This window comes from Oncorhynchus clarkii, chromosome 10, assembly GCF_045791955.1.
Source record: "Oncorhynchus clarkii lewisi isolate Uvic-CL-2024 chromosome 10, UVic_Ocla_1.0, whole genome shotgun sequence".
Classification (NCBI taxonomy): domain Eukaryota; kingdom Metazoa; phylum Chordata; class Actinopteri; order Salmoniformes; family Salmonidae; genus Oncorhynchus; species Oncorhynchus clarkii.
The window spans coordinates 63261451-63276450 of NC_092156.1; the positions used below are offsets into that span (position 1 = coordinate 63261451).

At 44.9% G+C, this 15000-nt stretch overlaps 1 protein-coding gene across 1 annotated transcript in view; it reads right to left on the minus strand.

The window, feature by feature from the left end:
- LOC139419314 (teneurin-3-like) overlaps window positions 1–15000 on the minus strand; it is a 405690-nt gene that overhangs the window by 141934 nt on the left and 248756 nt on the right. The window contains exon 4 of the mRNA XM_071169258.1: window positions 6198–6429. Within this exon, the coding sequence (XP_071025359.1) occupies window positions 6198–6429 (232 nt within the window). The remainder of the gene's footprint in view (window positions 1–6197; window positions 6430–15000) is intronic.

Below are 15000 nucleotides of genomic sequence, written 5' to 3' on the forward strand. Positions count from 1 at the left end.
TTCATCTTCCTCTCCACCCCTCCTCGTCCTCCACTCATACCTCTGCCATGCTATACCCATCCATCTCTCATTCACAAAACAGCTCTCAAACACCTGGGCCTCCCCCTCCATCCATCCATCCATCCATCCATCTACTTTTTGACTCAAAACTCAAAATCTCTCCACTCTCATTAAGTCCCTCTCCAAAATCATCACTTCACATGTTCATTATCCTGACATAAGTACTATCAATCCACAAAGAAATACAAAAATGTCAAATTAAAGCTAAAAGGTATTAATTTGATGACTACAGCCACAAAGCTGCAGGAGAGCACAGAGTCTGACACCATGGCTTGACTTGATTTTTTAAAATTGTATTTAACCAGGCAAGTCAGTTAGGAACAGATTCTTATTTACAACGACAGCCTAGGAACAGTGGGTTAACTGCCTTGTTCAGGGGCAGAACGACAGATTTTTACCTTGTCAGCTTGGGGATTTGATCAAGCAACCTTTCGGTTACTGGCCCAAGGCTCTAACCACTAGGCTACCTACCACAGATGAATGAAAGAAAGAAAGAAAGAAAAGTGAAGAACCCCCGCCTCGTATCATCAGCTCCTTCCTATAGGTGTATGGCTCTATGCCAATGTCCATAATTGGCATTCATGGGATGGTGATGCTATTGCTTATCGCTCACAATGTTACCGGGGGCAAAATGTATTTAATCCCCCAGGCTGTAAATATTTGTACAAACTATATTAGCCAGTCGACTCACGAACAGGACAGGAGAACATAGCCTTCCTTGTGTTTCTATAGATAGTCTGGGGCTGGTGAGGTCGGGGGCTGTGTGTGTGGGTTAGCTAAAGGCATACCACAGTTGGTGTGTGTTTAGTCTGAAGAGATTAACCTCAGTGTACATATGATATGGCGTCTGTCTGTCTCTTCTCTCTAGGAGCTATGAGTGTGTGTGTGCGTGTGTGTGCGTATGATTGTGCCTGTGTGTGTGCGCGTCTCTCTCCCTTTATGAGCTAAGGAGGAATATGGTGCGAAGAATTCAAGTAAGAGATATTTTAAATAAATGCGTGACTTTAAGAAGCAGTTGATCAAGCCATTACAATGGTGTTGATCTAACCTTCTCATTTTCTCTACATGATAGTGGAATGATGTGTCTTTGATGAAAAGCTTGTCTCTCTGATATTCACTGAGTGTTTAAAGGAAATAACCCCTGGGCTGAAATCCAGCCAGTGAAGCCGAGATATATGTTACGTGAAGTTATGGATCATAATTATGATTTGTATGCATGTCTGTAACACGGTACAAATCATTTACAGAGACTTGTATTGCAGTATTATCATTATTAATGCCATTTTGTACAATTTCAAATAGAGGTAAAATATTCACATGGTTGATTTTGCTGAATTAAAAAGCTGTTGTTGATATACTGTCATAATGAAAGGTGTAGTAAAATACAGTATTTTGTCATCAAAAAGAACAGTTAATCACTGTTGGAGTTTATTGTCTTTCTGCAGGGGAAGTTTATAAAGCATTAGGTTTATGGCAAAGGCTTTAATTACAGTCTATTCTGGTAGGCTGATAACAAGGAGACATTTAAGACACACACGCACGCACGCACGCACACACACACACATTTGTTTCCTAAATCAGGGTTGTCGATCACACCCTGCTTGGCCTTAATCTACTTGCTCTCAGAGGCTATGTTTAGAGTTGTTGAAGTTGTGGGGTCGGGATTCCCCAATGTGGAAATGTGTGACGCGTGTGTGTGTCGGGGTATATAAGAAGCAATCCTTTTGTTATTATTCACTGACCATGCTGAGAGGACCCTGTGTGTGTATAGAGAGTTATTCATCTGCAGACGTGAGAGAGAGAGAAAGAGAGAGGTCTTTGAATGCATCAAGCACCACCATGTTAAGTGGTCGGTGACGTACACAGGTTCTAAGACTCACTCTTAGAACCTCACAGAGAGAACTGAAGCTCTCCGTCACTGAGTGGGACTTAAACCAGACTCTATACAAGATCTCAATTGGAGGAGACAATAGATGAAGTAGCAAAGGTGATGGAACACTAGAACACTCAACAGGGCTTTAGATGTAATTGGTGAAAAGAGCTAGCTAGCGTTAGCTATAGTGTCTCCTCAACAGGGCTTTAGATGTAATTTGTGAATAGAGCTAGCTAGCGTTAGCTATAGTGTCTCCTCAACAGGGCTTTAGATGTAATTTGTGAAAAGAGCTAGCTAGCGTTAGCTATAGTGTCTCCTCAACAGGGCTTTAGATGTAATTGGTGAAAAGAGCTAGCTAGCGTTAGCTATAGTGTCTCCTCAACAGGGCTTTAGATGTAATTGGTGAAAGGAGCTAGCTAGCGTTAGCTATAGTGTCTCCACAACAGGGCTTTAGATGTAATTGGTGAAAGGAGCTAGCTAGCGTTAGCTATAGTGTCTCCTCAACAGGGCTTTAGATGTAATTGGTGAAAGGAGCTAGCTAGCGTTAGCTATAGTGTCTCCTCAACAGGGCTTTAGATGTAATTGGTGAAAGGAGCTAGCTAGCGTTAGCTATAGTGTCTCCTCAACAGGGCTTTAGATGTAATTGGTGAAAGGAGCTAGCTAGCGTTAGCTATTGTGTCTCCTCAACAGGGCTTTAGATGTAATTGGTGAAAAGAGCCAGCTAGCGTCAGCTATAGTGTCTCCTCAACAGGGCTTTAGATGTAATTGGTGAAAAGAGCTAGTGAATGTTAGCTATAGTGTCTCCACAACAGGGCTTGCTATGTTATTGTCATGGTGAAAGGAGCTAGCTAACGTTAGCGTTTCTCTTTATGTCCTCAGTATTAAATGAATATGAGTAATGGTAACAGAAGAGGAGGAGGGTGGTTGAAGTGGGCTTATTGAGTTAAACGGTTATGACGGAGACCGTTCTCTAAGTGGGTGGTGGTGAGAGGGTGTTTGCGTCATGAGTGTGTGAGTAATTGTCATTATTTTAATGTACCCTGTCTTTAGTATATCTGGCTATATTACTTTACTGTGGCTTCATTGTTGCAAAAAAAAAGTAGATATAAGAACTGAGCTGGAGATGGAGGGAAGGGAAGCCAAAAAACGAAACAAAAATGAAGCAATATTGTTGTGCAGAAAGTTGACGAAAGACCCGAGACAGCATCTGAAGCTTAAAAGAAATGGGCATCTCTTGAACATTTCTTAGACAACGCTGTGTAATTATTTACCTTAAAAGATGCAGCTGTTCTTTTATGTGATCTGTCAACCATGGAAATATTTCTGTTTAAAAAGATATATATATATTACATGTCATGCTGTCAATAGAGAATGATTTCTGTTTTTATATATAGGATCTTTACTTTGTTGCCAGGCCGACCACCATAGTTGAGAAGATTTAAAAAGGAATTCACAGAAGGAGCCAACATGAAACAAGATGATGTAAGATGAGATGATGTGTAGTAAAATACTCCTCGTCGGCAAACTACGTTTCCAATAAAACCTTAAAAGGGATGATACCTGCTCATCAACATCCTCTGAAAGAGAAAGAGAACCTTTGAAGACTAGAGAGCTCTCCTTCCTACCCTTGAATTATTACACTTTTCTTTCATCATTTCTTCTCGAGCCACAATGTCAAGAATAATGTCTGGTTTAGAAATGATGCGCTTGATTTGCGATTCAATTTGTGATGGGGGATCATTTATCAAATCCCACCGTCACATTTTGATCCTATTTTCAGTACCGGGGCTCAAAATATTCTCTCTCCTCTACTTCTACGACTCCGGCTGCCAAGAAAGTTCACCGTTTAGTTTATTTCCCTGACAGACTCTTGTGTATACACACGAAACAAGACCACTACCTCCCTTTGCACACACACACACACACACACACACACACACACACACACATTCCCTTAAAAGTGCACTACTTTTGAACAACATTATAGAGAATAGGGTGCCATTTGGGATGCAGACAGGGAGTGCTCAAATCCGCTAGTGTGAGCCAAACGTGTTGAAAAGGTGCCTACAAAGCAAGTGAGAGAGGGAATCTGATACTGTGAGTACTCTGTGCTGTAGTGTTTGTCCATGTTGGAGCCAGAGCTTGGGTTAAAAGTCTTCCTACACATAGCAAGGGAGGATCTCTCTCACACACACACAAACACAGACAGACAGACAGACAGACACACACACAGACAGACAGACAGACAGACAGACACACACACACACACACAGACAGACACACACACACACACAGAGGGTCATGGTATGGTGTTGAACCGGGACTATCCCACTGGCTCTGAATTGACCGCTGCATTCCTGTGTTGTGTTTTTTCCTTCCCCCTGGGCCCCGTTGCCATGGTGGAACTGTATTCCCCGTGGTGGGGGGTTTGGTTTTGGAGTAACACAAGCTTTAAGCCCCTCTTATTAATAATAGATGTATACATATTGTTTTGTCAATAAGAGATGAGGAGGACAGCCAAGGTCATACAGGAGGATGGCATGGACAGGAGGAGAGACAGAGAGAGAGAGAGAGAATGAGGGACATAAAGGAAGAGAAAATGGATGGCGAGGGACATGACGCCAGCTAGTCCCCCCCGATCTCCAGCTGCCCGACACGCCTGTAGCAGATGAGGTCTGGGGTTATGGTTGGTCCTGGTGTTGGAGACAGATGAACCATAAATAAAAGGCCAGAGAGACAGAGAGGGAATGAGAGTGTGTGTGAGTTTGTGTGTGTGTGTGTGAGAGAGAGAGAAACAGGGCCTCCCTTAGGAGAGCCAGGTGTGTTATTCAAGGGTCCCTTTACACACTGTTTGGCCTGGCACTTCTCTGGTCATAAAATATAAAACTATACAGCCAGGGCTTTTCACACACATATCACCCAGAGGCCCCCGGCCCTGCTTAACTCTACAGCTACACTGTCCTGTCCCTCTATCCCTCTATTGCTGCCTTGTAATGTTACATAGCCATTTCAGGGTTTTTTCTTCTCCTCTTTTTCTTTCATTCATTCATTCCTTTTCTGGAGAAGAAGGGTGGGAAACATTCTGGACAAAAAAATATACAAATAGGTACAAATTGACTTTTGGATCTGAGGTCGGGGTTAGAGAGGGCGCTCACAAAAGAGTAGCGTCCCGTAACTTATAGATTCAAACGCACACATTCACTCTGGCAGCTACACACACAAGCACAGAAACACACACACAAGGGCACATACAGAAACACACACACACACACACACACACAGGAGGGAGATTTGTTGTATCGTGTAACAATGAAAGCATGAATGAACAGTGCAGGTAACTGTTTGAAACAGGGGGAAGGTAGAGGAAGAGATAACAAGAGAGGAGGTGGCGGAAGAGACCCATTAACACTATAACACCTGAGCCAGACTGCAGTCTACTAATAACACAGCAGAGGCACAAATCAATGTGTGTGTGTGTGTGTGTGTTTAAATCTCCCTCTAATGTGTCCCTAGTCATTGATTGACAAGTCCAAAAGCTGTACAATAACACGTGAGAGGAAAGCCTTTGTGTCTGAGCAGGGTGTGTGCTCGCACTCTCTCTCTGTGTGTGTTCTCTGTATGATCCTAGTTCTAAAGAAGACTAGAGCTGAGGAGAAATACACTCACTGTACTCTCTGATTTTGGATTTCTTGCTTTAGTTTCACTGTGTTGAAACATCAGTACATGTTTGGGTTGCCAGATAGGCTCTGCTTTGATTTGCAATCAGTATAGTTAATGGGTTGGCTGAGGTAAGGGTTGCCAAATTGGCTGAATGTTACGTACGAATACTAGTTTGCCCACTTTAACTAGTTTTGGTTTGCCAGTTTAGCTAAGGCATGGTTCCCAAGGTTGACTACCTTGCCAGATTGGAGGTTTGGGTTGCCAGGTATTCTCAAAATAAAAAAAGAGTTTTGTGATCATGTCTAAATGCAATCAAAGTATGAAATTATTGTTAATTTCAAATACAATCTATTGTTGGCTTTAGTTGAAGTGTACAAATAATTATAATTATGTTCTAGCCTCAGCTCTGACAAAAATCATCCCGCAGCTGAATTTAGTTGCCTATCACTGGTTATATTTTCAAGGTATGCTAATGTTATATTATAATCCATAATGCCTTGATTTAAAGCAATCTGTTACCAGATTTGAGATTTGGGTAGCCATGTTTTCTTAATTCATGTTTAATACAGTTGCCATGTATTTTTTTTATATATTCAAATCTTACCTGCTCTCCAGTGGCACATTGCTGCCCAGGACCCAGCTGTCCTGCAGCGGCACGGACTCGGGTGTGGTTTGCAGCTCGGCGGGGAGGGCGGCCGGTGGGGCCGGGCTGGGGTTACGGTTACGGCTGCTCAGGGAGTTGTGGTTGAGCGCGGTGACCAACGGCTGCTGCTTGTGGGGAGGCAGGGCTGGCGGCAGCGTGGACTGGCCCTGCTGGTGGTGATTGGGTGGTTGCTCTGTATAGGAGAGGACATAAGAGATGGGGAAGGGTTAATGATTTGGAGTTTGATGGAGAAAGGAGAATACCTGTGAGTTAGTTACAGGTTTGCGCAAACGAAGATGACAAAAAGATGTCAGCCCCACACAAGAAACGTTCAACAACAGAATATTGTGTTCAGTAAAATGTACTGATGCTCACTGGGACTCTGGAGTCTCTCACTCTCTCTCTCTCTCTCTCTCTCTCTCTCTCTCTCTCTCTCAATCTCTCTCTCTCCCATATGCTACCCTCCTGGGTAATTAATCATCCCACTTAAGTAAACCTATCTGGATGAGCGCAGGCATCATTACAACACAACATCTGGCTGCTATTACAACACTACAATGATGGACTAAACCAGTGAACACTGCTGCCACACACACACACAACACTCACCCACACACAAACAAGCTCACGAACACTCAAGCACCCCCCCCCCCCCACTCCCTCAGTACTGCTCGGTTTACCTCAGAGCCTGAAAGATAGCCATTCTAATACCGACAACGTCTCGATGATGATTACAGGCAGTCACACACGAGGGGGGGGGGGGGGGGGGACTAGGGGAGACAAATTATAAAACCGGTCAGAGAACAACAGGTCACAGCGAACGTCGTTACAGGTTAGACCGCCTCTAATCTGCCCTCTGGGTTACAGTCTGAGAAGGCTAGTGGAATGAGCAGAGCGCCAACAAGGAGGAGGTGGCGGGAGGAGAGGATATTTCAGCGATCTTATTCTCCTAGAGTGGTGTTTAAATGAGGGCGGGGTGAAGAGAGGAAGAAGAGGGGAGATTCTAGCTATTCCTCCAGATATTCTCCTAGCTTGCCGTGGAGACCATCAGTGAGAGATCAACAGCAGACGTTTCATTACGGTTCTTAACTGAACGTTCCATATCTGATTACGAGGCTGGTAGAACTAATGACCTTCACAGCCCTGCAGTCTACCGCGCTCTGCAGTGTTGTGGAGGCTCTTCAGAGCTACAGCAATTACCTCCTAACACACATTGCTGTCACACACACTCTCATAAACAACCAACTGAAATAGTCATTATTATTCAAACTCCCACACAAATATTCCCGGCAGACACACACACACAGACTCACACACAGACACAGACACACACACATAGCGAGAGTAAGGAAAAGAGCATAGATAGTGTTTTAATTCCGGGGTGCTGTGTTCCTGGCTTCAGATTCTAGTAGGGTGAGGCCGGGTGCTGCAGATTTTTCTTGTGCCCGCGCCAATTTGTTGATATATATGTTGAAGAGGGTGGGGCTTAAGCTGCATCCCTGTCTCACCCCACAGCCCTGTGGGAAGAAATGTGTGTGTTTGTTTCCTATTTTAACCGCTCACTTGTTGTTTGTGTACATGGATTTTATAATGTTGTATGTTTTCCCCCCACTTTCCATCAATTTGTATAGCAGACCCTCATGCCAAATTGAGTCTAAGGCTTTTTTGAAATCAACAAAGCATGAGAAGACTTTGCCTTTGTTTTGTTTTGTTTGTTTGTCAATTAGGGTGTGCAGGGTGAATACGTGGTCTGTTGTACGGTAATTTGGTAAAAAGCCAATTTGACATTTGGTCAGTACATTGTTTTCACTGAGGAAATGTACGAGTCTGGTGTTGATGATAATGCAAAGTATTTTCCCAAGGTTGCTGTTGATGCATATCCCACGGTTGTTATTGGGGTCAAATTTGTCTCCACCTTTGTGGATTGGGGTGATCAGTCCTTGGTTCCAAATATTGGGGAAGATGCCAGAGCTAAGGATGATGTTAAAGAGTTTTAGTAAAGCCAATTGGTATTTGTTGTCTGTATATTTGATAATTTCATTGACGGTACCATCAACACCACATGCCTTTTTGGGTTGGAGGGTTTTTATTGTCTCTCTCTCTCTCTCTCTTTCTCTCCCTCTCTGTTGGTCTCTCTCCCTCTCGGTCTCTCTTCCTCTCGGTCTCTCTGCCTCTCGGTCTATGGAATCAGCACTGAGCTCTAGCTCTAGACCCAAATCCCCTTTACGTTGGTCCTGGATTACATACAAACCACTTGTAATACGAGACCCCGCTATCCTCCCAAACACCCCCCAAGCTATCCTCCCTCCCTGGGGAGCTTGATTCTTCACACCACTTCCAGCTTCCTCTCTTCTCTCCTTTTCTTCAGATGGCAGCCTGGCTATTTAAAATGTGTTGTTGTAATTATTATCTATCCTGATGTCTAGTCACTTTACCCTGCCTCCATGTAAATATCTACCTCTAATACCTTATTATTATTATCTATCATGATGTCTAGTCACTTTACCCTGCCTCCATGTACATATCTACCTCTAATACCGTATTATTATTATCTATCATGAGGTCTAGTCACTTTACCCTGCCTCCATGTACATATCTACCTCTAATACCTTATTATTATTATCTATCCTGATGCCTAGTCACTTTACCCTGCCTCCATGTACATATCTACCTCTAATACCTTATTATTATTATCTATCCTGATGCCTAGTCACTTTACCCTGCCTCCATGTACATATCTACCTCTAATACCTTATTATTATTATCTATCATGATGTCTAGTCACTTTACCCTGCCTCCATGTATATATCTACCTCTGATTCCTCCTACCTCTCCACATTGATATGGTACTGGAACTCCCTGTATATAGCTCTATATTGATATGGTACTGGAACTTCCTGTTTGTAGCTCTACATTGATATGGTACTGGAACTTCCTGTATGTAGCTCCACATCGATATGGTACTGGTACTTCCTGTATGGAGCTCCACATTGATATCGTACTGGAACTTCCTGTATGTAGCTCCACATTGATATGGTGCTGGAACTTCCTGTATGTAGCTCCACATTGATATGGTACTGGAACTTCCTGTATGGAGCTCCACATTGATATGGTACTGGAACTTCCTGTATGTAGCTCCACATTGATATGGTACTGGAACTTCCTGTATGTAGCTCTACATTGATATGGTACTGGAACTTCCTGTAAGTAGCTCCACATTGATTTGGTACTGGAACTTCCTGTATGTAGCTCCACATTGATATGGTACTGGAACTTCCTGTATGGAGCTCTACATTGATATGGTACTGACACTTCCTATAAGTAGCTCCACATTGATATGGTACTGGAACCTCCTGTATGGAGCCCTACATTGATATGGTAATGGAACTTCCTGTAAGTAGCTCCACATTGATATGGTACTGGAACTTCCTGTATGGAGCCCTATATTGATATGGTAATGGAAACTTCCTGTATGTAGCTCCACATTGATATGGTACTGGAACTTCCTGTATGGAGCCCTACATTGATATGGTACTGGAACTTCCTGAATGTAGCTCCACATTGATATGGTAGTGGAACTTCCTGTATGGAGCCCTACATTGATATGGTAATGGAACTTCCTGTATGTAGCTCCACATTGATATGGTACTGGAACTTCCTGTATGGAGCCCTACATTGATATGTTACTGGAACTTCCTGTATGTAGCTCCACATTGATAAGGTACTGGAACTTCCTGTATGGAGCCCTACATTGATATGGTACTGGAACTTCCTGTATGGAGCCCTACATTGATATGGTAATGGAACTTCCTGTATGTAGCTCCACATTGATATGGTACTGGAACTTCCTGTATGGAGCCCTACATTGATATGGTACTGGAACTTCCTGTATGTAGCTCCACATTGATATGGTACTGGAACTTCCTGTATGGAGCCCTACATTGATATGGTACTGGAACTTCCTGTATGTAGCTCCACATTGATATGGTACTGGACCTTCCTGTATGGAGCCATACATTGATATGGTACTGGAACTTCCTGTATGTAGCTCCACATTGATATGGTGCTGGAACTTCCTGTATGGAGCCATACATTGATATGTTACTGGAACTTCCTGTATGTAGCTCCACATTGATATGGTACTGGAACTTCCTGTATGGAGCCCTACATTGATATGGTAATGGAACTTCCTGTATGTAGCTCCACATTGATATGGTACTGGAACTTCCTGTATGTAGCTCCACATTGATATGGTTCTGGAACTTCCTGTATGTAGCTCCACATTGATATGGTACTGGAACTTCCTGTATGGAGCTCTACATTGATATGATACTGGAACTTCCTGTAAGTAGCTCCACGTTGATATGGTACTGGAACTTCCTGTATGGAGCCCTACATTGATATGGTAATGGAACTTCCCGTATTTGGCTCCACATTGATATGGTACTGGAACTTCCTGTATGTAGCTCCACATTGATATGGTACTGGAACTTCCTGTATGGAGCCCTACATTGATATGGCACTGGAACTTCCTGTATGTAGCTCCACATTGATATGGTACTGGAACTTCCTGTATGGAGCCCTACATTGATATGGTACTGGAACTTCCTGTATGGAGCCCTACATTAAAATGGTAATGAGACTTCCTGTAGGTAGCTCCAGTATTGTCATTCACTTTATTCCTCCTTCCTGTTACTGTTTTTATATTAAATTCTGCATCGTTGGGAAGGGCTCGTAAGCAAGTCTTTAACGGGGAAGTCTACACCAGTTGTATTCGGCGCATGTGACAAATAACACTTCATGTGAGTTGATTGAGTGAGTAGGTTCTGATGATACACAGGGATTATGAGAGGAAGATATGGCTTATCGTGAGGGAACGCGACGGTACAGTGCACCGGGTGATGTGACTGTGGTTGGTGAGATGGAGATGATCCGTGCTATTGTCCCCTTTTCTATTCACGTTGATGTGCACACACACACATCACCAGGGTTGAGGGGACATCAGCAGTGACAGTTGATAGTGATCGCCCATGACATGTGCGTAAACACCCCCCTCTCCCGCCATCCCTCAAACCAGCCCTCCAGCCACCCCACCAAGCTGAGTGTTTGTAGCCCACCCGCGATGCCTGTCGGTGGGGGAGCGGTGGCATGTCATCTGGGCCCTGGTAGTGTCCTTGGCAGCGCGGAGTCAACAGTCAGTGGCATGTTGACACAGTAGCTGGTCTCACACTGTTTCTCTACCAGGCGTCATGTGGAGTAGGATGACAACAAGGCCTATAGACACTGGTCTGAGGTCAGTTTGGGGTTTGGTACTAGACTTGTTTCTATGGGCAACCCCAGAACGAAGGGAGACAAAAGAGGTGAGCGAGAATGATGTGGAGGAAAGAGAGAGAGAGAGAAGGGGGAGAGAAAGGTGAGCGAGGGTAGGATAAAATGAAGTGGGGAGAGATAGGGGAGGCCCTGGAGGATTCTCCCCCAGGTGAGGCGGAGGCTGGGTGAGCGTGAGGTTGTTTGATCAACCGTGAGCTGACATGATGGCTGGCTTCACATCTGGCCCCGGACACGCCTCTCTCGCTCCCTCTCTCGTCTCGTCCCCCCCCCCCCCCCCCCAAAAAAAAAAAACACACAAAGAGAGAGGGGGAATGGAGCTAAAGACACTGAGGACAAAGGAAGGAGAAAGAAAACGCATGGTGGACGCTAACGCCATGTGATATCAGAGAAAAGACGAGGGAATAACAGCCTCTCGGTAATAGAGCAAGGAAAGGGAGATGGAGGAGTATAGCCGGGGTAAACCAAGCACACAGCAAAGGCACAGAAAAGAACTGGAAGAAGGGGTGTGTGTGTGTGTGTGTGTGTGTGTGATAGATAGATAGCGAGAGAGAGCGACAGAGAGAAAGAGAGATAGATAGCGAGAGAGAGCGACAGAGAGAAAGAGAGATAAGGAGAGAGAGAGTAAGAGAGCAAGTGAGAGAGAGAGAAACAGAGAGTGAGACAGAGAGGGATGAGCCCGGGGTCACAGCGACATGTCGGCTATGAAATGTTTAGATTTCTATTTTCCTCCGACAACCTGAGCCCTGACCTGGAACTGAATGAAAGCAATCAGCACAAAAGAAGAAAAATCGCTCCCTCTCCTCCTCCCTTCCCTTTTATCTCCTCTCTTCCCTCGCCCCTTCTCTTCCCTCCCTCCTCTCTCCCCTTCCACCTCATCTCTTCCCTCTCCCGCTCTTCTTTTCTCCTCCTTCTCTCCCTCTCTCCTCTCTCCTCCAAGGGGCTGAAATGCTACAAGCTCTGGGTTTAACTGCAGTGGAATTAGGGGGGTCTAAATGGAACGGCGCTGGTTAAGACCCCCAAAGAGCCCTAATTGAAGCTTTGCATTATTTAGCCGTTCCTCCATAAGACGTGAGATGAGACACAGAGCCAACATGATGATCCCACCTCTGAGCGCTCAGCGCTGACTTGGCAAGCTCTGCTGTTCTCCGCTAGGACTGTGTGTGTGTGTGTGTGTCTGGCTATAAGTGTTTTTATACATTGGAATAACATGGCATGTGGACAAAAGCAGGTAAATCGGGAAGGCAATATTTAAAGACAGTCAAAGAAATGGAGGAAGGCCAATAAGTAGACACACAGGGGAACACATACACCCCCCCACCCCACACACACACACACACACACACACACACACACACACACACACACAGACAAACAAAGCTGCTCCTTCACACCGCTCGACAGCACACATTACACGGAGCTCAGTATGTATCCATTTCAGTGCCATATGTTTTTGACATGAGTTCAGTTCCCCAGTGAAGCCAAGAGCATCCGTCTCACTACAGGGCTTCCCATCCACTTGCCTTTCACTGGCTCTTAAACACAGACCATTAACATGACACATGGCACCAAGCGTAGCCCAGTTAACCTGGCTAGATGACCTTTACTAGACACACAGTACTCTGACTGACCCCTGTAGACTTGACCTTCTAACCCTCTAGTAAGGCAGGCCAGACAGGATCCAGAGATCCAGGCCTCCACCCACTCAACCTTTCACCGTGGATGCCCAGGCAGAGAGAAGTCGAGAGAGATGGGCAGAGAGAAGTCTAGAGAGGGCCCATGAAGAGTGAAGGGTGGGAAGGACTCAAGATGGCCCAAGGGAAGGGCCAGGAGAGGGGCCAAGGTGTAAGCCGACCCTGGGCTGCCTAGGTCTGGGGGGAGTGAGTGGAACAGTGTGTGTGTGTGTGAGATGGATGAGATGTGAGGAGACAGATGCAGGCTTTACGAGAGGCTTGCCTTTGAAACCCAACCCTGACTGATGGACTGCTGCCTGTCATTCATCAGGGGGTCTCCACCCTGTCACACACATGCCCTGCTGTTAGGTTAGTGTCTACACTTTAAGAGGCCTATCTGATTAGGATTTGTTGGCAGGAGCTAAATTACAGCCCAGGTCCGTTCAGTTCATAATGGTGAGAGTGATAGCCATTGCTGTGTCTCTGTCTGCGTTTTTGTCTGTGTGTGTATATGTGTGCGTGTGTGTGTCTGTGTCTATGTGTGTGTCTGTGTGTGATGACATCCTTCGCCTGGCTGGACCAGAGGGGTTCATGAAGGCTAGGGGAGATTGAGTTGCTTATCTGCTTTCATAATCTAAACCACCTTGTTTTGTTATACTCTTTTCTTCAGGGCCATGTCAGTGTTTAATGGTGAGGTTGATGGCTGTGGGGAGATACAGTGACCTTTTGAAATGAGAGAGAGAGAGAGAGAGAGAGCGAGAGAGCGAGAGAGCGAGAGCGAGAGAGAGAGAGAGAGAGAGAGAGAGAGAGAGGAGGACCAGTGGGTGGGGAAGAGTTAAGAGTTCGGGGTTAAGGATGAACTAAAGGTGAGTAAGGTGAGTAGAATAGGTTAGAGACCCACTGTGAAGGGTAGAAGACTTTAATTCCCTTCACTTCCACTTTATTTGGCTTTTACTGTGACGGACAGATACAGGAAATATAACTGCCTTTAAAAACAAGATTAGTAGTAACATTTAAAACACCACTCACTCAATGCTGGTAGATTTAGTTTGAAGAAATGGAGGGAAAGGGAACTAAATCCTAGGTCACGCACGCACGCGCACGCACGCGCACGCACACACACACACACAAACACACGACAGAGTATCATAAGATAGAGTGGGATCGCAGTCCCTCAGTGTGTCATATGGAAGACATCAGTCTCCGCACCGCTGAACCAAAACAAAAATCCCAAAGAGCTGCGCAGTGTTTACACGCGTTTCCCCTCTCTGCAACAACAGCTACCATATGTCCTCTGTCTGTCTGATAAACACTGTCCCATTCCAATCACCACGTAGTCATGGTCATCTGAAACAGACAGGATTATGTCCTCTGTCTGTCTGATAAACACTGTCCCATTCCAATCACCACGTAGTCATGGTCATCTGAAACAGACAGGATTATGTCCTCTGTCTGTCTGATAAACACTGTCCCATTCCAATCACCACGTAGTCATGGTCATCTGAAACAGACAGGATTATGTCCTCTGTCTGTCTGATAAACACTGTCCCATTCCAATCACCACGTAGTCATGGTCATCTGAAACAGACAGGATTATGTCCTCTGTCTGTCTGATAAACACTGTCCCATTCCAATCACCACGTAGTCATGGTCATCTGAAACAGACAGGATTATGTCCTCTGTCTGTCTGATAAACACTGTCCCATTCCAATCACCACGTAGTCATGGTCATCTGAAACAGACAGGATTATGTCCTCTGTCTG